This window comes from Malania oleifera, chromosome 1, assembly GCF_029873635.1.
Source record: "Malania oleifera isolate guangnan ecotype guangnan chromosome 1, ASM2987363v1, whole genome shotgun sequence".
In the NCBI taxonomy this organism is placed as follows: domain Eukaryota; kingdom Viridiplantae; phylum Streptophyta; class Magnoliopsida; order Santalales; family Ximeniaceae; genus Malania; species Malania oleifera.
In genome coordinates, this window is record NC_080417.1 from 39659686 (window position 1) to 39684388 (window position 24703).

The window sequence follows — 24703 nt, forward strand, 5'->3', positions numbered from 1 at the left end:
ATGGGAAAAAACTCAGAGATATTACCCGCCTCTACGAATCTCCCTGGGCTTCCTTATTTCAACTCGGAAGTTGATCTTTGGTTCAGTTCTTCCTGCAACTCCATGCGATCCATCCTTAGGTTCTTGAACATTTCAGGACTACACACTTTGTACTGTAGAGTGGGCGATTCGGAGAATTAATGGCGACCTTCGCTCCGGTTTCTCCGTGGATTCCCGAAGACGACCTCCTATTGAAGAATGCCGTCGAGGTAATGAATTCCTTTGAATCTTTCATTTCTTTTGTGGTTAATAAAATAAAATTGAGCTCAACCCTATTAATCGAGGCAATGAATTTCACTGAAGATGCTAATGTTAGTAAGGCGTGCGTTCTCTTTGCAATTCATTTCTGTTTTGGTGACAGGTTTGTAATCCCTATCACGCTACGAAGCATTGAAGAATAAGTTTTTCACTGTTTTCCATACTTCCGATTTTAGATAGTCATTTTAACCATCTGCAACTTAACGAAGTTTTGAATCTGTCAATAATTTATGCTAAATAAGCAATTCTACGGGAGCTGTCCCTTGGGATTCTGTACGGACTTAAGAATTGTGCTTCTATTGAAAGAATATAGTACTTATTTTAAAATTGGAATGATCGCTTTACTACTGGCATATCTCTGTGCGATGCTATGCTGAGAATTGAGATTATACTGAAATAAATGATAACCAAAGCCCTTGATTATTTGTAAAACGTGAGATAGAGTTTGCCACTAAATATGCAATTGATAACCAAAGCCCTTGATTATTTTGGTTCCAGGCCGGTGCTTCCTTGGAAGCGCTTGCAAAAGGTGCAGTTCGATTTTCACGCAGATTCACTCTTCAAGAACTACAAGATCGATGGTATTCTCTCCTCTATGATCCTGACATTTCTGCTGAAGCCTCTGCCCACATGGTTGGGTTTGACCTTTCTGCAGCTAATCCATTTTTTAAGTCTAATGTATCTGGAAAATCTAGAGAAGGTGCAGAGATCTCTAAGAAAAGAAAAATTGAAAGTGTTCGCAATCAGTATTATGCCATGAGGAAGAAAATTCACCGCAAGATTTTTAACTCTACTGAACTAGGTTTTCTTCCTGCGCCAAATATTCATGACTGCATTAGTGATATAGATGGTTGTGCAGAGTGTGTACCATTGGATACCCATCCTCCAGTTGGAACTTGTTCACTTGAAGATCATATCTCAAACCATTATGGAATGCAGGAGACAGGTCCTGATTTCCTGCATCATCCTCTTCCACAGATCAGTGGGGACCTTACTGTTGCAACTTCTATTAATGTTGCTGCCAATGAAATGCATTCTGAACAAGATAATACTTCAAATGGAATCTTGAGGAGGGATTGTTTATTTGAATTTCCTGAAGATATTTCATCCTTGCCACTCAAAGAACCAGTAGGAAATGATGGCGGGCATTCTTTTGACCAGAAAAGTGCTTATAAAAGAGTTCCTAATATCATAGAAGATAATTTAATAGAATTTAGAAAATGCTCCATTGCTGAGGAAATTGGACACTCACAAGCACTGCCTGATAGAAACCTGTTCAAAATGGATGATTCTGGGGAAAAACCATCGTCTTCTTTGCATTCAATAAATGAAAACATGGGAAAATCTTGCTGTGGATATGAAAGGAGTGATCAGTTCAGTTCCCCTGTTTCAGACGGCATGCCTCTTTGGAAAACTATGGAGGATGTGTCGGCACCTGTTATGCCAATCAATGCCCGGCTCAGAGATAAAGCTGCAGACAAGGAAGGAACATTCACACTTTCTGGGGAAGATGATGGTAAGAATATACATTTGTCTGGTGATAAGATTATCCAACCAGGGACCATGTTGGGAGATGGACGTAATGGTGTTGGGTTAAATAGTTCAACTGCTATTTTAGACAGTGATTTTGGAGATCTTCCAGAGTCCCTCTTGAACTTTGAGAATGGGGATGATCCTCTCTTGATTGAGTTAAATGGGAAAGACAAGACGAATGATTCATTTCTGTTGTGTTCTCCTAACAATGCTCATGAAGGTGATATACCTGATGTTAGTGAACATAAGGCATTTGCAGTGTTAAATTCGTCTTTTCCAATTCGTGGTGATGCATGTCCCACGGATTCTATTGCTGACGTGTCATTTCCACCTTCTCGTGATCAGCTTAATTGTTATAGTTCAGTAGTTAATGTTTCACCATCTACATTTGTGCCCGATTCTCATTCTCCTGAACTTCATGATGGAGTTATTCACTGCACATTGAACTCAGAGGACCCTGACATCCCATGCAATGATGGTATTTTCTTACCTGCACAGGTAACTGCATCCTTTGCTTCTTCCATGACACAACCAACAACGTCTGCTTCTAATAGAAAAGATGTGGGGCATGGTGAAGTCTTGAAAAAAGAAAGAGAAAATCCTGCTCAGTCTTGTAGGGATTCACAAAAGGCAGGACCTAGTGCCCTGCCAGACATTGGTCCCGACCACCTACATGGTTCTGAAGTCAGGTATGGCTTGTCTACTCATAGTGACCTGGCTATGGGCTCCAGATATGCAAAAAACAACCATAGAGATCCAATTAAATACAGTGCAACCCAAGCAACTCAAAAATCCACCACATGTGGAGGTCTGGAGACTATTAAAGAAAGTTTTGAGGTACATTGTGGTTCTTAGAATTATTTCGTCCTCAACTCCCAGTTCATGGTTGTAGTTGTGTAAAAATCTGACTGGAACTGCTTGTAAACAGGAAATGGCTGCGCCGGCTGCAATTAGGGAACATCTTCTATTACATCCAGAATCAGTTTCCAGCAAGATGGCTTTTCCAGAACCAGAAGTAAACCCCTTGATGTCGGATCAGGAAGAATATGAGAGTGATGGTGACATTCCTTATTTCTCTGATATCGAAGCTATGGTGAGTTCACAGAACTTCTAAAAGAATTTGGTGATTTACCTTGATTAGCTACTTTGTTTCATTTTAAGGTTTTCCACCCCACAATATTTGATATTTTATTTCAGATTCTTGACATGGATTTAGGTCCGTATGAGCAAGACCCGAGTATTTCTAGGGAAGGTAATCTATTTTTCGTTTTTTTTAAGATCTTTTGGTTTTGTTTGCTGCTCTTAGTTCTTCATGTGATTATTTCATGTCAGAAGGTTCATCTTCTGTAGAAGTTTTTTCTTTGGAATTCTACTGTTTTTCAAATTTAAGATTGAATTTTCAGTCATATATATATTGTTAATAACGAGATTGGATTGCTTCATAGATCAACATATTGGTCTAATGTCAATAACTAGTTATTGAAGATGCTAATGGCTTAATCATAACAACTAAACCATTTTCATGGATTAATGTCATTAGTTCTGTTAGATTACTACTTTACCTAAAAGCTTAAGCCATTAGGTTGTGGGCCGACAATGAATATCAAGCTTTAACACTCACCCCGCATGTGCAGCCTGACAACACATGGAGAGATAAATACACAATAAATAGCACCCATTTCAAGGAATACTATAATTTTTACCTCACAATAAATGCAAGTAGCGAGACTAGAACCCAGGACCTCCTTGTAACTAGTTATGATTCTATCATAGATTACCACTTCACCTAAAAGCTTAAGCCATTAGGTTGTGGACCAAAGATATATATCAAGCTTTAACAGAAGCTTTAACAAGTTCTTCATGATGCCAACATGCCAAACGTATTGTGTTTTCCCTTTCTTTAATCATATTTAGATTATGTATTTCATCTTAGTGCCTACTTACATTCATAGACACATGATGTTTGTGCTTGTTTGATGTTTCTAAATAGCAATGTAACCTTGCATTTTTATAGTAATTTTGAGAATTTTGTTTACTGAAACTACCAGTTGCAAGGTTTCATGAAGAAGATGCTAGGAGAATGGTCATGAGGCTAGAACAGTGTGCTCATTCTTCTTTGCAAAGAGCAATTGCATCTCAAGGTGCATTTGCCGTCTTATATGGTCGCCATGTAAAGCATTATATTAAGAAAGCTGAGGTACATTTCTAGGTTTCAAACTCCATTTTTTTATTATTTGCATTGGATTACAATTAATTAAGGAAAAATTAGCGCATTTTTCAATGGTGCTTTAGTGAGATTGTCTTTTGATGCTGCTGCAGTTGTATATAATAAATCAAACTTATTCTTCTTAATCTATAGCTTAATTCAAGATGATTGCCTTTATACTTTATGCTTATTATGTCAGTTTGGTAAAATCATTGAGACATTGTCTTTGACCTAAAGATAACTTATCTTTATGTTGGGGTTTGGCTATCTATTTGCAAGATACAACTGTGTGTAATGTAATACATCCATGTATACCTACCTAATATAAATTTACCCATGTGACACACATACCTAACTTGTATGAATTAACGCATGTGATCCATGTGTGTAAATATCTACCTTCTATGGATTAAACCTTGTGATCCATGTGTGTAAGCATGTTGTATAAATTGAGCCTTTTAGGGCCAATAGAAGACAAAAAACAATTATTTCATTCGTTCATTCTCTCCAATCTTTGTTAATCTAACATGGTATAGAGCCATGGTTGCCAATCCTCCAGCATGGCTAGTGCTCCCTCAAATTGCCCTTGCCGTTGCCACTTGTCACCGCTGGTCCTCTGTCATCAGTGGCGCTCCATAACCATGGAAGAGCGCCCACCATCTACAAAATCTCTTTTTCGACCATCGCCCATGCACACTAGCGCTACTTCTTGTGCACCTTATCAACACCATTCACACATGTCATCATAGGCTGCCTAGCTCCTTCCTCACCTCTTTGGACTCAAATTTGCACCAAGCTCTTTGTTCTCCTCTCCTTGCTTAGATTTGCTCCTAGCTCCTTGCTCACCCCTCCAAGCTTAGATATGTTCCCCTCTCCTTGACCCTTTCTCCTTGATCATATTTGCTCCTAGCCCCTTGATCACCTCTTCGAGCTCAAATATACTCCTTGCTCCTTGCTCCTTGCTCCTTGCTCACCTCTCTAGGTTCAAACATACTTCTAGCTCCTTGCTTCCCCCTCTAGGCTCAGATCTGCTCCTAAGATGCCTAGCTTTGCATGCACCTCTCCAGCCTCAAATTTGTGGACTACCATGACCATGAATAGCCATACTCCACCTTGCGCCATTGCTCCTTGTTGAAATGTGGAAAAGAAAACTAACTAATCCACTTAGGAAAAAGATTACATTCCATTTAAATAGATGATAATTCTCATTTAATTACTAGGGATATTTACAACCTACTAAAAATAGAATATTCTATTTAAATTGGAAATCAGTAAAATAGGAAAGACTATCTATAGAATTGGGTAACATGCTACCCAAATTCCCTAGGATCGTGGAACCAAAGATAGCTAACAAATCAACTGATTTATTAGCTATAAATCTCCTAAAGATCAGCCTTTAATAAAGGCTAATAGATATCTAATAATTCTACACTCCTCCTCAAGTTGTGCTGTAAATATTGATTCAGCCCAGCTTGGAACTCAGATCATCAAAATTCTTTCTTGGCAGAGCCTTGGTAAGGATATCGGCTAATTGGACACATGTAGGCATATACAATATCTTGATTATTCCTTTATTTTTTCTCTTATAAAATGTCGATCAATGTCCACGTGTTTTGTTCTATCATGATACATTGGGTTCTTTGCAATGCTGATGGCTGAGGGATTGTCACAGAACATCTTCATGGGTTCTTCAACCGAAATCTTTAATTCCTTTAGAAGCCTTCTTAGCCATATTCCTTCACAAATGCTGTGTGCCATTGCCCTGAATTCAGCTTCTGCACTGCTTCTTGACACAATTGATTGCTTCTTACTTCACCATGTAACTAGGTTTCCCCGCACATATGTGCAGTACCCAGAAGTTGACCTTCGATCATGAATTGATCCTGCCCAATCTGCATCACTGAATACTTCAATATCTCTTCTTTGATTATTCTCAAAAAATAATCCTTTACTTGGTGTTAGCTTTAGATTTCGTAGGATTCTATAAATTGCCTCCATATGTTCTTCATTGGGATTGTTCATGAATTGACTCACCATACTGACAGAGAAGCCAATATCAGGTCAGGTGTGAGATAAATATTTAAGTTTTCCAACTAGTCTTTGATATCCTGCCTTTATCCACTGGGGCACTATCTTCTTTGGCTCCTAGCTTGGTTGTTGAATCTATAGGAGTATCTGCCAGCTTGCAGCTGAGCATCTCACTCTCTTTCAAAAGATCTAGAACATATTTCTTTTGGGAGACAAAGATTCCCTTCCTTGACCGTGCCACTTCCATGCCGAGGAAGTATTTGAGATTCCCAAGGTCCTTGATTTCGAATTCTTTAGCTAGAAGACTTTTGAGACTACTCATTTCCTCCTCATAATCTCCTATTAGAATGATTTCATCCACATACACAATTAGGATAGAATTTTTTCCTTCACGAGAGTATTTAACAAATAGTGTATGATTTGATTGACATTAAGAATAGGCATACCTCCTGACTACCTTTGTGAATCTCTCGAACTAGGCTCTTGGGGATTGCTTGAGCCCATATAAAGATCTTCTGAGTTTGCATACTTTTTTGTGTGTAGCTTGTGTCTCGAATCCAGGAGGAATTTCCATGTAGACTTCTTCAGCTAGGTCTCCATTAAGGAAGGCATTCTTGACATCTAGTTGGTGAAGAGGCCAGTCAAAATTTGCTGCCAAAGATAAGAGGACCTGCACTGTATTTAACTTGGCTTCAGGGGCAAATGTCTCTTCGTAGTCGATTCCATATGATTGAGCAAATCCCTTTGCTACCAGTTGAGCTTTGAATCGGTTAACACTTCCATCTTCATTGTATTTCACAATGAATATCCATTTGCAACCTACTGGATGTTTTCTAGTTGGTAATTCTGTGATCTCCCGTGTTTCAATCTTTTCTAGTGCACTGATTTCTTCCTAGACAGCAGACTTCCATTTAGGTGTACCGAGAGCCTCTTGTATGTTATTAGGAACCTGGATTTTGTCGAGGTTGGCAACAAAAGATCTAAAATTTGATGTCAGCCCCTGATATGACACAAAAGTGTAAATTGGGTGTTTTGTGCATGATCTCACACCTTTTCTCATAGCAATAGGATAATCACTATCATCATTAGTTAACTTATTATGGGAAGTCTCGGGATTAGAGTTACCTGGTGGATTTTCACTTGATCTAGGGCTTGGATCCGACTCTTGGATTTGCCCAAGGGATGCTTGTTGTTCTATCTCTTTTTGGTTCCTTCTCCTTCGTGAATAGGTAATCAACTCATCATTTTTTGTTGGTTGAATAGTGTCCAGATGCTGATGTTTCACGGGAGATTCTAAGAAGGGATGTGAAGGTGAAATGGAGTTAGTAGTTGGAATAGATTAAAAAATTTGTGATAGGTGTGAAGGGTCAGAATCAGAAGAAGGGTGAGATGACTCTTCAATATCCCAAAGTTGGAATTCCTGTGTAATCTCCCCCTGAATTTTTGATTTGGGGTAATATGGTTTTAATAGTTGGTGAATAGCATTTTTAACCCTTTTGGTTTGGAGAGTACCCGAGAAAAATGCACATAAGGGCTCTAGGATCAAGTTTACCCTAGTGTTGACTATGAACATGAACACAAGTTGAGCACCCGAATGCTTTGAAGGGAATAATGGAGATGAGTCGAGTATTGGGAAAGGATTGAAGTAGAGTTTGATAGGGAGTTTGGAATTTGAGAACGCGAGAGGCATCCGGTTTATGAGGTAGGCTGCAGTGAGAATAGCTTCACCCTAAGAATGTTTCGATACATGTGTAGAGAACATGAGGGTGCGTGCAACATCTAGTAGGTGCCAGTGTTTTCTTTCAGCAATTCCATTTTGCTGAGTGTCGACACAAGAACTTTGTTGTATTATACCTTGACTCAAAAGATAATCATCAAGAATGGATTTGAAATATTCTTTGGCATTATCAGTTTTACAATCTGTATTTTTGCTTGGAATTGTGTTTGGATCATGGTGTTAAAATTTTTGAAAATCTGACTCGCTTCTAACTTTTCTTTCATGAGGAATATCCAAGTAAGTCTAGTGTGATCATCTATAAAAGATATAAACCAACGAGATCCAGTAATATTCTTGATCCTAGATGCCCCCTACACATCACTATGAATCATTGAAAAGGGTTGGGATGCTTTGTAGGGTCGGTTGGGATAAGAGTTGTGAACATGTTTTGAAAATTGACACATCTCAGACTGAAAATCATTTGGATTTTTATTATTGAATAATGAAGGAAAGAGTTTCTCGAGATACAAGAAATTTGGATGTCCTAACCTATAGTGCCACAACATAATTGCACTATCATTATTAGAACAAATGACAGAAAATTAACTTTGACTTCTAGACACTAAACAATCAGATTTGTGAGTTGTTCCTTGAGGATGATCATTAACCTCGAGAAGAGAGAGCCCCGAACACATCTTAGCACTGCCATTCGTCTTCCCCGAATCCAAGACCTAAAATTCACACAAATTTGGGAAAAATTTAGTAACAAAATTGAGATCTTGATTGAGTTTACTAATAGACAGTAGATTGCAATCCAAAAAGTGCACTAATAGAACTGAGTTAAGTGTTAGGTTCTCTGAAATTATAACAGAACCTGTACTAGCCACCTTTGAGAGTGAACCATCTGCTATCCTGACTGTTAAATTTTCATAACAGGGACTATAAGTAGAAAAAAATTTCTATCTCCGATAATATGGTCTGATGCTCCTTAGTCTATAATCCATGGACCTAGCTTCTCCTTTTTAACATTAAGAGCACTTAAAAAATTACCTTTGTGTGCCAAAGAACCGGTACCAACCACAATAGTAGGGGCTGCTGAAGATTGGCTGAACATTTCCTGCAATAATTCTAGTTGCTCCTTGCTGAAGAAATTGGGCTCGGGTAGTGTTGGTTTTTCATCAATCTACTGAGATGAAATTTCCCCATCCTTTTCTGTCGTTGGCAAAGCGGGAAGGTTCCCAATCTGCAGGTTTATCGTGGATTTTCCAGTAGGTGTCCTTGGTGTGACCAGGACGTCGACAATGGTCACACCACGGCCTCCCTTTCTTTGGTCTACTGTCACTGCTTCTGGTGCTTGAGACCAAGGCTTCCTGATTGGCGGTGACGTCTGAGACTGAAGAGGTGGATTCACATCTCCCAGTGGCCATACCGTATTTGGTCATATGGGAAGATTAGGGTTCATAGGATGCTCTGATACCATGTTGAAATGTAGATGTAGAAAACTGATTAATCCACTAACTTATGAAAAAGATTACATTACCTTTAAATAGATGATAATTCTCTTCTAATTACTAGGGATATTTACAACCTACTGAAAATAGAATATTTTATTTAAAATGGAAAGCAGTAAAATAGGAAAGACTATCTACAAAATTGGGTAACATGCTCCCCAAATCCCCTAGGATCGTGGAACCAAAAATAGCTATCAAATCAATTGATCTGTTATCTATAAATCTCCTAAAGACCAGCCTCTAATAAAGGTTGACAAATATCTAATAATTCTACACTCCTTTAGCCCTCTTCCTTCAACTGAACAACTAGCTGACATAAATCAATCAATCATTCATTCATTCATTCATTCATTCCAAACTATGTTTAGCTAATATGGTATCAATGTGCCCTATCCTAGTCGTTTTGAGCACTTGGTTTCCAAACTCAAGTTGGTCTCTTTACCTCCTTGAGTTTGAGAGGGGCATCAGCAAGATACAATTGTATGTGTAAATGCATTCATGTACACTACCTAATATAAATTTACCCATGTGACACATATACCTACCTGGTATGAATTAACCTGATAAATATCTATTGTCTATAGATTAAACCATGTGATCCATGTGTGTAAGCATTTAGTATAAATTGAGCCCTTTAGGGCTAATACAAGACGCAAGACAATTAGTCATTCTTTCTTTCTTTCCAAACTGAGTTAAGCTATCACTATCCAATTGGACTAAGTTGTCATGAATGTGGACAAGATCTAAAGGACTTCACTCACACTTGGATTAGTGAACATGTTTGGTACCCATATGAGATTTGATCTTGGGAATCTGTTACTAGTTTTAGCTTGATTTTGTATGTTTATTTGCAGTACTGTTGCATTTTTACTAAAACTAGATGATTATCTAATCAGAACATTTGTTTTTTAAAATTGAGTAGGTGGTGAGTGTCATCATCTTAACTTTTAAGAATACAGGATAAGAATTGATAAATAAATTTTTGAGCTCAATAGAAAATAAAGAGATGTTCATAGACAATCATGAACTTTAAGACTTCTGCTCTACTTTATATCACAAACGTACAGCTGTTGCTTTTTTTCCCGTATTCTTAAGAAGTGGACCAATGAGTATGGAAGGAAATTCAGTTGGAGGGACTTTTTTGCAGGATCTATAATACATTGAGCAACAAAAATGAAGCATTGATCTTAATCCGCAACCCCATGAAAAGAAGTTCCATTAAAGAGACCTCCAAACCTTATACCCTCTCAGCTTTTACCTGATTCATTTTTCTTCCAGGTTTGCTGGGGAGCTTTGAGTTTTGCTTTCTCATTTTATGAAAACATATGTTGTGTATGAAATCCTGGCAGGACTTGTGGCCAATTGGGTTATTAGGTCACAATCTAACTGTTTAAATTTACTTGAGAGATCAATATAATTGTTCAAAGCAACTGAACACCTTATCTTTGGTCAATGCAGTCCATAGCTTCAACTGCAACATTCAGTTAGGGAACAATCACTAACTGAACGTCTTATTTTCTCATGCCTCCCACTTACTGGATTATGTTTCTCTTTGTAGGTCACTCTCGGCAGAGCAACAGGTGAGATTGATGTTGATATTGACCTGGGACGAGAAGGCCGCGCGAACAAAATTTCTAGACGGCAGGTTGGATGCAATTATATGTATTTTTTGTCATACTAATGCTCATCCTTGAAAAAAATACTATGTTATCATGGTGACAGCAAGTAAAATGCTTAATTATATTTCTTGGCCTCTGGATGAAATGGAAGGCACATATACTAAATTCTCATTGAACACACATATGAATGTGGAGGCAGTCATGGGGACTCTGTGTGGGTGTGTGTGTGTGCACGCACATGAACACACATGTGCGGGGCTCATGCTTAAGAATCCAAGAATTGGATCACTAGCAATTAAGAAGATGCTGCCTCAGGGCAAGATGAAATGTGTTTTTAGCATTAATGTATTGTACGTTTGTAACATTACAAATGATTGGGAAAGTGATCCTGCTATTCAAGCATAATACAAATGTTTCTTTAAATAAATCAGGAGCATATTTTGGGGAAAAGAAAAACCGATATGTTTGTGAGTATTCTGACAACTGTGAACATATATACCTTGTTGACAAAGAGGTCAACAAACTATCTACTGATGTAGATAGGTGTACTGTATTATGGTTTGAATGATCTAATCTTTTTCCTCCTGGTTTACTATATTTGCTGAGTTTTCTTTCTTTCTTTCTTTTTATATTATACCAAAAATATTCTTAACTGCTCAATCAGAGAAGTGAAAGCAATGAAAATCAATAGATGAAAAATAAGGCCCAGATGCTGAGAATACTATGGAACATGCAGACTTCTTGCTGAATAACATTATTACAAATGTTATAGCTGACATGGACTGTCACAGCACCTGGCATTTGTTGTTGGGCTTCTCACTATTTTAAAATTCAATAGCTCAATTCATTTAAACTTAACACAGGACAAAGTCGTGATGTTGGAAAGAATAGCAACACTTTATTAGAAAATCTGTTCTGCCACTTGTTTTCTTCCAGACACATATTTTGTGAATGAAAGTTTTTGGGAACATTCTGGATCTTAGGCTTCAAGTTTTATCTTTCAGATTTGATATAGCTCGATCAGTTTTACTAAATGTGAGTGCAGCATTATGGAGTAGAGTCCTAAAGTTCCTGTTGCTTAGTTTTATAAGACATCTTTTTTAGCCTCATGGATATCTCTTACTGAATTAAAGAAATTTTTGGACTGTCTGCTTAGGCGATTATCAAATTGGACAGAGATGGGTCTTTCTTGTTGAAAAACCTTGGGAAGAGTTCAATCTTTGTGAATGGTAAAGAAGTTGGTTCCGGACAGCTGCTGATTCTCTGCTCAAATTGTTTGATTGAGGTGCATGACTTCCCATCTGACTTATTGTCATTTTCATTTGGTTTGTTTCTGCAATTTCAAATATTTCAGCTTCTTGTTTGCTAATTGCTTTTTACCTTGCTCTTCGTTATTAGTCTGCTTAACTGTTCTGCTAGTCAAGTTTTTTATCACAAAAACAATTCACTTCTCTCACAAAAGCTTTTTAAAATATTTACTGTTTAGGGTATAGCTAAACACTATCGTGCATGGTTTTAATGTTCCATAACGGGAAGCAGATGTAACGGTTGTGAATTTTTTTCAAGCACACACAACGTTGTGCATATTAGCATACTTGCATGTTTTAAGCTTTTAACCCTCCTTAAAAGAGTTTGAGTATATTTTGGATCCTTTAGTTTGACTAAGTTATTTGGTAAGAGCAACATGTTTACATTTGTTTTAAACCACTATTGATAGAAAAATTACTTGTGTGTGCATATTTATATTTCTCATTATTCAAATCTGTGATAAATTCTTAAGTGTGTAAATTAATTAATAAAACAAAATACATTATACACTCCATTAATCTATTAGACACATAAGACGTACGAATAATACAAATATAAAATAACTAGAAAAAAAGAAGGTTGAAGTTGAAAAATATAGAACATAAATATCAAATTACTAATATTATCAAAATAAAATATTTTCCGAACAAGTGAATATTTTCAAATTGTTAATTAATGCATCTCTTGTGAGTATTTAAAGAAATAGTAAATTTTGTATCATTGTCAGCCTCATTATAATATTTTCCCTCTCTCGCCAAATGGTATATTGAGAATGATTTATGAAAGAGAGGGAAAAAGTGAGAAGAAAAAGTAAAAAATAAAATAATTTTTTTGGCGTAACAGTCCTGTAGCGGTTATGTAACGGCTGTAGCGGCCTTTACGTAACGGTCGCGGTCCATAATGGTCGCTACAGCCGTGATTTTTCTTCCCACCGATTTTGCGGTGTGTAACGGTATCAGTAACTCAAAAAACCATTACGTAACGGTCGCGGTTGTTAGTTAAAACCATGCTATTGTGCAAATTAGTGTTTTAAAAGGTGAAGGCATAAGGTGAGGCGTGATAAGCCTCAAGGCATTAAGGCGTAAGCATTTTGGGAATATTTATAAATAAATTATACATACTAAAAATGAAATGAATTTTTTAATTTCATAATTATAATAAAGCATTTTCTTTAAATTTCACCCCAAAAATAGCTTAAAGAGTCTAAGCTCAAGCTAGATATGGGAGTATTGGCCTTGAATTACAAATTTACAAGGTCACTGCCACACACCCACCCACCCAAGCTTATATATTTTAACTCCAAACCTATTGCTTTTCTTGGTTAAAAGAATTTGAATCAGTCACGACTCTCTCTCTCCTCTCCCTCTTTCTGAAGTGAGATAAGTTTGCGAAGAGAGAAGTGGCTGAGTGTTGAGAAGAGAGGCTTCTACATGAAGATCTGAAGCAACTGAGGGTTGAAGAGTGTTGAAAATTGGAATTAGGTTCTCAACGAGGGGAATATCTAGCCTAAGAAGACAAGGGCACAGATCTGCAGAAGATCTGACGTTAGTTGGTTGATGATTGAAGCAGGGAGAGAGAGAGAGGGAGAGGGAGAGAGTCATGGTGCTTGATTGGCTGAAGAGAGATAACCAGTTTACTTGTCAAAGACTCCGAGGAGGAGTCTTCGCGGAGAACATTGATAGATGGAAAGGGAGTTTTTTTGTTTATGTCGTGGGAAGCTTTTTTTGCTCCATAACTTGCACAAACAATGAGGTCTAAAATGCATACGACTTGTCTGTTGGGGCATGAAATGTGAGTTTTCTAGCCGAGGCGTATGCTCAACTCTAAAATGCATGCACCTTTTTGGGACTTTTGCCTCTTACATTGTGCCTTGGGGCGTTTTACCCTCAAAATGCATCAAGAAGCGTGCCTCCAGAATGCCTTTTAAATCATTGGTGCAAATTATTTGAAAGGTCATTGACACTATTCAACTACTTTGCAATGTAATGGCAATTTATTCTAATACCATCATTAAAAAAAAAGATTGTGTATGCACTGATTTAATGAAAAAATGAATTCTAGATAAGTGTTGCACAAGTTACGACTAGTGATAACCAGGAAGTTTGACTTTTAGTAGTTGTTACAAGCTAAAAACTGACAAAAGACCTTAGACCCAAAAACTAACAGCACAACCAAACTTGTTCTAGCCACACATTTCTTAAATATGCTATAAATTTTCCTATACCAAAACAAAAAGAACGGGAAAAGAAAAAGGAAAATGATACCAAACCGCTTCTAAGTTCCTTGTTTCATCATCATGAAGCAAGCTTGACTCTCTATAGTAGAGCTATAGGAAATTGGATCGGGATATTGGACTTCAGCTATTGGGGCATCCATATTGGTTGTGGATCTTCCATGTAGGGTCTCTCCTGTGAAGACTTGAAATAGAATGTTCCTTATATTAGGACAATCCTTATCCAAGTGGTAGCTTTCAATTTTGCTTTAGAAACTTCATCTAATTGGAATTAGGTCAAATGAGAGAGATGAGGACCTAAGGAAAAGATTTAAAGCTCTATTAGCCTCATCTCTTTCTCCTTCATGTTCTCTCTCTTCTCCCTACTTTTCATCTCTCCCTCGGTTAGCTATTCTCCTAGCTCTCTTTTGAGCCACCATCATAATTCTCAAGGTGTTGGAGGTTTGAAACAACAAAAAGGGACTCTAGTAGCTCTTTTAGCACCCTTGAAGATTGTAGGGATCGAGCATAGTTATTACAAAAGAACTTAAAAGTTGAAGGAAACCAAACAACACTTTTGGATTTTTACTCACTTTCAAGGTAGTTTTCACTTGCTTTTCTTGCAAGAGAAATTTCATTTATTGAAATTTTGCAATTTACTTGGTTTTTGTGGCATACTCTTTCATCTTGATGGCATGTTCGAGCACCAAACTTGTTTATAGGGCAGTTTGGCTATCACTCTTTTGATCTTGTCATCCCCTAGCTATTTTGTCTTAATAGATGGTCCATTCAACTTGATGATTTGAAATTCAAACTGAGGTAGGGGATTGGGTTCACCAAATAGTGTTGTGGTGGTCAAATTGGTGAGTTGATATTTTAGATATTTTATATATACACATGCGCACACAAATTATATGTCTTCTCACAAGGGTGAGCCTTGACCTAATAATACAGGTGTTAACACCCACAACCTAAAACGGCATAAGCTCGTTCAAGTAACAATAAACATCCTCAAAATTTAGAGGTAACTTCATACAATGCCATCCTAAAATCCCCAATATAGACCATAGTTGTTAGAATCTTACAATTCACAGTTCATTTCATACGATTCGAATTACATCTACACCATATTGATTCAAATCTTAGTAGTGAATCTAAACACAACTAAATCATTTTCAAATCTATCGATTCACCTCGTGAATCCAACAATTGGATTGGAATCTATCGATTTACACGATTATGGACCTATCATATCCTGACAAGCCCAACTAGTTTGAAACCCCAAAAAAAAAAGTTTCTTTCTTTTTTATTTAGTGCTTTTATTTTTGCCCAAATACCATCACCATTCCTTGTCTATGTCAGTGTTGAAGTATGTGGCTTATATTGAGTGGAACACATGCACAGGGAAAGCACGGTGAGGAAAACAAGGAAGCTAAGCTGCAAGAAGAAACAGTCGACGATTTTTTCAACGATTACATCGATAGTTTAACCTCGGGAAGAAATCGTTGACGGTTTGTTTGAAACCATTGACATGTTTCAGTTTGGTATTTAGGGAACTTTCTAATCCTTTATACGTGTAGGGTTAGCATATAAACAATATTGTTACCCTAGTTTGATGATGATAGTGAAATTCAACCGCTTGCTGCCGTGGACGTAGGCACATTGTCAAACCACAATAAACTCTTGTGTTATTATTTATTTGCTTTCCTTTATTATCTGTGTGTGATTGTATTCCTTACTGTTCATCGTTGGTTGCTGCATTGCACGATTCGAATGGTTATTTTTTCCGTTGTGCATTGATTTGCACAACAAATTGGTATTAAAGCTATTGGTAAGGACTTGTTGGTGCAGTAGGGAATGATGAAGGCATTATACGGAAGGCAGCTAGAAGGCATGGACGACATGAGTTGGAACAAATTGGAAGCGAAGGCTATGGCGACTATCAGGCTTTGTCTGGCTGATGACGTCATGTATCACGTCATGGATGAGGAATCATCGACGGCAGTTAGCTGAAACTTGAGAGTCGGTATATGTCCAAGTCATTGACGAACAAGTTGTATCTTAAGCAGGACCTGTATGGGCTTAAAAGGTTAGAGGGTTCAGATCTTAATCAACACATCAACGTATTCAATTAGATCATCAGTGATCTGAAGTGGGTTGATATGAAGTTCGAAGATGAAGGCAAAGCATTGATGCTGCTGAATTCCCTACCTATGTCTCCTACGTATGAAAATCTGATTACGACTCTGGCATGGGGAAAAGAAACTCTGGAGTTGGAGAATATCACGAGTGCTCTCTTGGGCTTTCACCAGAGAAAGAAAGCTAGTGATGACAATTCACAAGGTGAAGGGCTTGTGGTGAAGATAACCAGGAACGTGGGAGAAGCAAGTTTCAGAGCGGACTAAGGAAAGGTTTACTCACAGAGGAAAGGGGTTGATTATGATGAGATCTTCTCCCCTGTGGTCAGACACACTTTCATTGAAGTAGTGTTAGGATTGGTGGCACATTTCAACATGCATTTGGAGCAGATGGACATAAAGACATCATTTCAACATGGTGATTTGGAGGAGCTGATTTACATGGTACGGCCAGAAGCGTTCAGTTAGCTTGGACAGGAACACTTGGTCTATAAATTGAGGAAATCATTGTACAGGCTGAAGCAGTCTCTGAAGCAGTGGTACAAGCGGTTTGACTTCTACATGATTCGAATTGGCTACAGGAGATGTGACTATGGTTGCTACATGTATGTGAAGATTTTGGATGATAGTTCACTTATTTTTCTGTTGCTTTATGTGGATGACTTGTTGATTGCTGTGAGGAGTTTGATTGAGGTCAACAATTTTAAAACCTTGTTGAGTAGAGAGTTTGACATGAAAGATTTGGGTGCGGTCAAGAAGATTCTTGGGATGGAGATTTGCAGGGACAGAGCTACCAAGAGATTGTAGTTATCTCAGCAAAGCTATGTTGAGAAGGTTTTGGAGAGGTTTAGCATGGACAATGCAAAATCAGTGAGTACATCGTTGGCGAATCATTTTAGGTTGTCTACCGCTCGGTGCCCAAAGATAGACGATGACATTCGTGACATGTCAAAGGTCTCATATGTCAGTGCAGTGGGGTGCTTGATGTATGCTATGGTTTGTACAAGACTAGACCTGACACGAGCTATCAATGTGGTAAGTTTCTTTCGAATCCGGGTTGACAACATTGGAATGCAGTCAAGTATTTTTTCAGATTCTTGAGGGGTATTACAGACTATGGCATTATGTTCAGCAGACAACATGGTGATCCTTCAGTGGTAGGTTATGTGGATGCAGACTATGTAGGGGACTTGGATGACAGGAGGTCTACCATAGGGTACGTATTCACCCTTGTGGGAGGGCCTATTTGTTGGAGGTTCATGGTGCAATCACTTGTTGCAGTGCATGGCAGTGGCTGAGGCTACCAAGCAAGCGTTGTGGCTTACAGGATTTGTAGTGCCCCGACCCGCCACGTGGGTCCGAAGTGCTAGTATGATACATAAATACTCTTTGATGCCATATATATATGGGCAACCTACCCTAACCAGGGAATCCCGGGTGCACTTACCATTACTAAAATTAAACCATACAACGGAAGATTTCTAAAACATCCAAACACTTTACCAAAGTTTTATCTGTTCCCAAATACATACATACCACTATTTGTCTACTTATTACAATCCCAAAAGAACAAAATTAGACATATGGTATCTCACCAGCTCTGATAACCACTCTCAGAAGTCTAATCCCAGCCCCGAGGTAAGCTAGGTACGGTTCCCTAAAGGACCTGAAAAATAATTTGTATAATGGGGTAAGACACTTCTTAGTTAGGCGAATTATATTACTATCAGTGTGTGGCTAGCATGAGTTCTCGTGTGAATATAAAACTTCCACTATTTAACTGAATATGAAATGACATTTAAACTGTACTACACTGTATATTTGAAAAGACATAATTTTTAAATAATAAAATGTCGGCTCAATATAGCCCTTTTATAGTAAATTTGCCCATATATGCCTAAAAGATACAACCTAGACTGCTATATTAGCGTCGTCACACTATCATAAACTCATACGACATGCTTTCCCCCATGACGAGATGTGCGGCTCGAAGGCTGGATTCAACATATGGCCAGCCGACCATAGCTGAGTTAGTAAAGGTAGTAAGTACGATTGCACCTACCTATGGTCACCCGGAAACTACCTCGGATGGGCCCCCTCTGGGAAAAAACCTGGGAGTAGTACTGTGGCTCAGGTCATCAAATCGTCTATCCATCATCACACTATCATCACACTGAGATTGCACTCCTTACCAACATATAATTATGGTACCTTGCTCTTAACATCACATTTCATATCCACAGGGCTCTAGAATCATATATGACAATTTACAAAATAAAAACTGTTTTATTCTCATTTCATATAAAACTTGTCATTTATTAACTCTCGACCCCCGGTCGTCATATCAAATCTTGGCCCCCCGCCGTCATGTCATATTATATAATACTAGTGAAAAACTTTTGTTCATATACACCATTTGAACCCTTCTCATGCCACACAAATTTTCATCTGAAAAATCATAATTATTTCATCAACTGAAACACGTCATATCATACTAAATATCGGCTTAGATAAAAATACGGGTTTAATTATCTCCACAGATTTTATTTCATTAAAATATATATGTATATAGGAAAACGAAGATAATCAACCCTACTTACTTTGACCATTTATAAAGCACCCATAATAATTTGGAATCAATGATTCCAACCGGTCAAAACGTTCAGAAAATCTAGTACTTCAATCCAGTAATCTCATATTTAAATTTAATCGGTTGGTTTCGAAAATAATATTTATTAATCGAACCCTAGGCTCAAAAACCTCAGTTTGAATGGTTGGATTGGAAAATAAAAATCGTAATCAGTTGCACATGAACATGTACTGCATTTTAATCGGTCCATATTTCACAAAATAGCTGACATAATATAATCTCCTTACTTGTTTTCTTGAAAATGACCCGAAACGGACAGAAACCCAAAACCCTAGCTTTCCAAATCGGCCGAACCATTAGTTCCTACGAGCCGGAAGAAGGGAGAGAGAACCGAGGAGCACTAGGGGAGAGTTTCCGAGGCTAGAGAGAGAGTATCAAAACCCTAATTTTAGAGAGAGAGGAAGAGAGAGAAAATTGTAAGTTATGAAAAAAATAACATAACTTAGCCCTTAAGTAAGCCTGCCCGTAGGAAAATCATTGCCATCGAAACCGGCAATGGTTTTCTCACCTTCTAGAAAACCGGCAATAGTTTGGGCCCTGCCAAACCAACTTCCTTCTTTTTCTTTTTTTTTTCCTTTATTTTTCTTTTATATTTATTTTCTTTTATTTTCCGAATTTGGGTTTCTACGGGATTGGCCAAGGAGTTGGGTATTCAGCAAGATAGAGTTCAGCTGCATTGTAATAGTCAAAGTGTCATCTATTTGGCGAAGAACAAGGTGTATCATGCGAGGACCAAGCACATAAATGTGTGGTTTCACAGGATCAGGGAGTTGGTTGCTTCTAGTGAGCTACTGCTTGAGAAAGTTCACACTTGTGAGAATGCAGTAGATATGTTGACAAAGCTTGTTACCATGGACGAGTTCAAGCATTGCTTGGACTTGATCGACATCTCCAGTTGCTAGATAGGAGGCGTCCCAACCTGCTGTCCTAGGTGGAGTTGCAGGTTATGCTTTCGTATTTCTCTTAAGGGGTGAATATTCGCCAAGGTGAAGATTGTTGAAGTATGTGACTCATATTGAGTGGAACACATGCTCAAGGAAAGCATGGTGAAAAAAACAAGGAAGTTGAGTTGTAGGAAGAAATAATTGACGGTTTGATCGATGATTTAACCTTGGGAAGAAATCGAAACCGTTGACGATTTTGTTCGGCGCTATTTTCGAATTTTGAATTGGGAAGATCAGTAGGTTGGAGATTCAGAGGCATAACCTCCAGGGAATTGATCCAGGGTAATTTAGGGAAATTCCTAATCCTTTGTACATGTAGGGTTAGAAATATAAACAATATTGTAACCCTGATTTGATGATGATTGTGAAATTCAACCGCTTGCTCCCGTGGACGTAGGCACATTGCCGAACCACATTAAACTCTTGTGTCATTATTTATTTGCTTTCATTTATTATCTGTGTGATTGTGTTTTCATATTATTCATCGTTAGTTGCTGCATTGCACAATCCGAACGGTTGTTTTTTGCACTGCGCATTGATTTGCACAACAGTCAGTTTTGTACTAAAAAAGAAGAGAGAATAGAATTTTAGGTCTTATGATGTCTTCACAAAATCATTCTTCACTCTAGGAGTATAGTGTTATGCCATTGAGAAAAAGTGGCAGATTACTCACCGGCTATGGTGGTACTCATGTTTCGTTGTGTTAAGATTTAGTTGGTTTTTTTAGTAATTTGTTCAATTATTGTTGTTTTTTGGTTAAAGAATATGCATGCAATATTATTATTTTCTTAATTGTTGATAAATACCAAAAATTCAACTTTTGTTGTAAAAATGTGTATATTATACATGTGGATGACTATCTTGAGAATAGGTTATAACTTTTGGCATGTCGAAATAATGGTTCATTATGGAATTGACCTTTGGGATGTCAATATAATCTTTGCCTATATAAGGACATGTTTTTCACCCAAAATTGAGAAAAAAAGAAAATGATTAGCAACATCTAGTTTTTGAAAAACTAGACTGCTGAATTTCAATAGCTCCAAATTTCTTTACTTTAATTTTTCTATAATTATCTCTTTATTTCATTTACAACACATTATCAGCACGATCAAGTCTCTAATGGTATAACAGAATCTTTTAAGTTTCGTTGGTATTATTCCAAGATAAGAATCTTGTTTTTTTTTTTTTTAACATTTGTTATATATAACTTTAGTTTTTTTTTTTTTTTTTTTTTTGTCAAACTATATTTATGTGTTAACTATATCTCTTATCTTGAGTACGTGTCCTTAAATGTTTTTATGTTGAAATATATGTGAGAATAACATTTTCATTTTAATATTTACCTAACTTTGAATTTTATTTGTTTTTCGAAGTGACTTTATGATGTCAAACCTCACAAAACTTGAATTTGTTGACCTTGATATTTCTTGAAGAAATTATCTACCATGGGTACTTGATGCTAAGATTCACCTTAATGCTATGAATCTTGGTAGTACAATTGAAGAAGGAAATCAAGCATCCCTGCAAGATCGCGCAAAGATAATGATTTTCCTTCGACACCATTTACGCGAAGAATTGAAAATTGAGTACCTTACTATTAAGAACTCATTAGTCCTTTGGAACAACTTGAAGGAGAGATATGAATACCAAAAAAATGGCAGTTCTTCCAAAAGCTCGATTTGATTGGATACATTTGCGACTGCAAGATTTTAAAACTGTAAGTAAATATAGTTCAGCCTTTTAAAAATTAGCTCTCAATTGAAGTTATGTGAAGAAAAAATTACTGATGAGGATATGTTAGAAAAAACATATTCGACTTTTCATGCCTCGAATGTGCTCCTACAACAGCAATATTGAGAGCGTAGATTTACAAAATATTCTGAGCTAATTTCTTGTTTACTAGTGGTTGAACAAAATAATGAGATTTTGTTGAAAAATCATCAATCTCGTCCAACTGGCTCAACAACATTCCCTAAAGTAAAGATGACTTTTTCTCAAGGTCGTGGACGAGGTTGTGGTGGTAAAAGGGGTCGTGGTAGGAAAAATTATTGGACCTATGATGATCATCCTTCAAAGTTTGAAAACAAAGGTGCTAAAAAAACTCAAAAGGGAATGGGCAAAAAATAAAGAAAATTCTAAACAAAATAACAAAGCGCAAAATAATGACAATATTTGCTATAGGTGTGGAACAAAAGGTCATTGGTCTCGAATATGTCGCACTCCTAAACACCTAGTTGATCTTTACAAGGCATCATTAAAAGGAAAAGGGAAAAATGTTGAAGTGAATTTGTCTGAACCCATTGATGCTTATTATGAGTCTCCTTTGGATGTTAATTTTCATATTTTTGATTGTTTTGAGGATCCTAGTGGTAAAATTGATCATTTGATTGGGGATGGAAATGTCTACTATTAAATTGATCATTAAATAGGTAGGAGCTAGGTACATAGTAGTATTGAGCCATATCAAAACAACCCCCAAAATACCCACCCAGCCTCACACACACACACACAGGAGTTAAAGGACAGACAAAAGAGAAAAGAAACTGTTGCTGTGCAGCACAGTTAAAATTTTCAAGTTTTGATATAGTATGCTTGGAGATGTTAATATCGTGATTGAAATTTTGTGAATTAATTGGCATCAAGGTCTTAAATTTTGATTTGGACTAAAATTTTGAGGCTACAAAAATATGGAAACTTTGATGGAAATTTCAATTGATTTTAGAAAATGATGAAAATTGGTAAAGCATGGAATTGTTTGAGCAAACTTTAGAAATTGTCAATAAACATAATAATGCAAGATTAGAATTAAAATATTATAAATAAAATACATCAATGGCATGTATGTAGTAATCATATTAAACGTATTCAATTAAAGTAAATAAAGTCCATAAATTAGTTAAATATTATTGACTATGCATTGTGAATAATTTAAATATAATTGACCTAATGAAATGTCGTAGCTGGCATATTACTTTAGTTTTCCATACAATTTTGGAAGTCTGAAAGTTTCCGTTCATATCCTTCTGGCAAGAAGCTTTAGTTTCAATTATTTAAAAAAAAAAAAAAAAAGATAAATTAAGAGAGGAATTTCTATTTGGGTTTTGAATCTAAAATTTTTAGTTTTGAGGAAATTTTATTTTATGGTTAAAATTTTGAGATTTCGATAAATTTCGAACAATTCGTGGAAATTTTGACAAAATTTGCAAGACATATTGATTGCCGCTTCAATTTTGAGGGCGTTGGAAAGTGAAAATTTTGATAATTTTGTGGAAATTTAAGACCATGATTGAAGTGTAGTAGTTTGAAATGTAATCTATTATGCGTCTGATGAATGATAGCACTATCGAGCCCAGGTTAAATTGGTGTTGTTTGTTTCCATGTGCATTTCATATTTGCAGAATCTGAACCAGTTGAATTTCATTGATCTGTTGAACCGATTCATCTCCACCCAATTTATTTTCTGCTGCAAATTCTTGTTCTCACATGGTTTTTCATCTCTAACAACACGGCTAATTTCTGGAAAATTGATGATTTTGCAGATAAGGGGATTGAGTTTTGTATTTGAAATGAATCACAAATCCGTGCGGCGTTATCTAGCGAACATGGATAAAAAAAGCCAAGAAAAGAATGCAAATTTTGAAGGGTTGCCTGAGGCTGAGGCTTAAGGGAAGTCCATGAGGAGAAGATGCCTGTTGGAGCTCCGACAGTTCTGACTTCTCGCCGGCTCTTTTGGTTTTTTTTTTTGGTAAAAATAGTATCAGTGGGTGGTATGAGTTTTCCGTTCTGCTCATACCATGTGCATGCTGCACCAAGAAAAAAAGAGAAAAAGGGCATGTATATTCTTTCATCTTGTATATGTGCTCAGTTTATAATGTAAAATTTTATATAGTAGCTGATTTTTGCAGCACCTATATTCCATGGTGCCATTAAGTAGAAGAATAGTCAAAGCAGAGTGCAGCCAAAGGCGAGGAGGGTGAATCTGCGAGTCTAAAAAAATATAGAACAAAGCATGAATTTATTTGTAAGAAGTTGGTAAATACCACCGACAGATGACGAGTTAGGAACAACACAAATAGTTAGGATTTGGGAACAGAACTGAATCAGAATGTTTCATGCGGCCAAAATTATTGATATTTGGTCTAAGTTAATCTTTTACCTTAAATCAATTGGTGCAGGGTTTGAAAATTGGACCTCATTTAGTAATTACAAGTATCAATAGAGTGGGTGCTATGCTGATCCATTGCAAAAATGATTTGTCACTTACACTCAGCAGTCCCTTTCCAAGTAATGTTTGTTTTACCATTTAAATATAACTAGTGAGTAGCTTGAAAATTTAAACACATTCTCATGATGTTAAGCTTGTTCTTCATGTGTTGGTATGTGGTCACCTTTGTGTCAAAATATCTAATCTATATATGACCAGGGCAAGTGTATTTACTGATTCATTTCAAAGAAATAGATCAAATCAAGTTGAACATTTAGAATGGAATTCATCCAATTTATCGGTCTAAAATGAAATGGTCCCATTGAAAGTTAT

The 24703-nt window shown here is 36.9% G+C and overlaps 1 protein-coding gene across 4 annotated transcripts; it reads left to right on the plus strand.

Moving 5' to 3' along the window:
- The first annotated feature begins 14 nt into the window (after nucleotides 1-14).
- Nucleotides 15-24096, plus strand: LOC131165834 (uncharacterized). Of its 4 annotated transcripts, none has more exons than XM_058123941.1 (8): nucleotides 15-248; nucleotides 796-2667; nucleotides 2759-2923; nucleotides 3028-3082; nucleotides 3879-4027; nucleotides 10851-10937; nucleotides 12068-12196; nucleotides 23706-24096. In XM_058123941.1, exons 1-8 carry the CDS (start codon nucleotides 180-182, stop codon nucleotides 23829-23831), a joined length of 2652 nt encoding a protein of 883 aa, XP_057979924.1. In that variant the 5' UTR covers nucleotides 15-179; the 3' UTR covers nucleotides 23832-24096. The 4 variants fall into 4 exon arrangements, with proteins under 4 accessions (XP_057979924.1, XP_057979932.1, XP_057979940.1 ...); XM_058123949.1 differs by lacking the exon at nucleotides 23706-24096 and adding an exon at nucleotides 15836-16141; XM_058123957.1 differs by lacking the exon at nucleotides 23706-24096 and adding an exon at nucleotides 21600-22041 and having other exon boundaries at nucleotides 49-248.
- The last annotated feature ends 607 nt before the right edge of the window (nucleotides 24097-24703 follow it).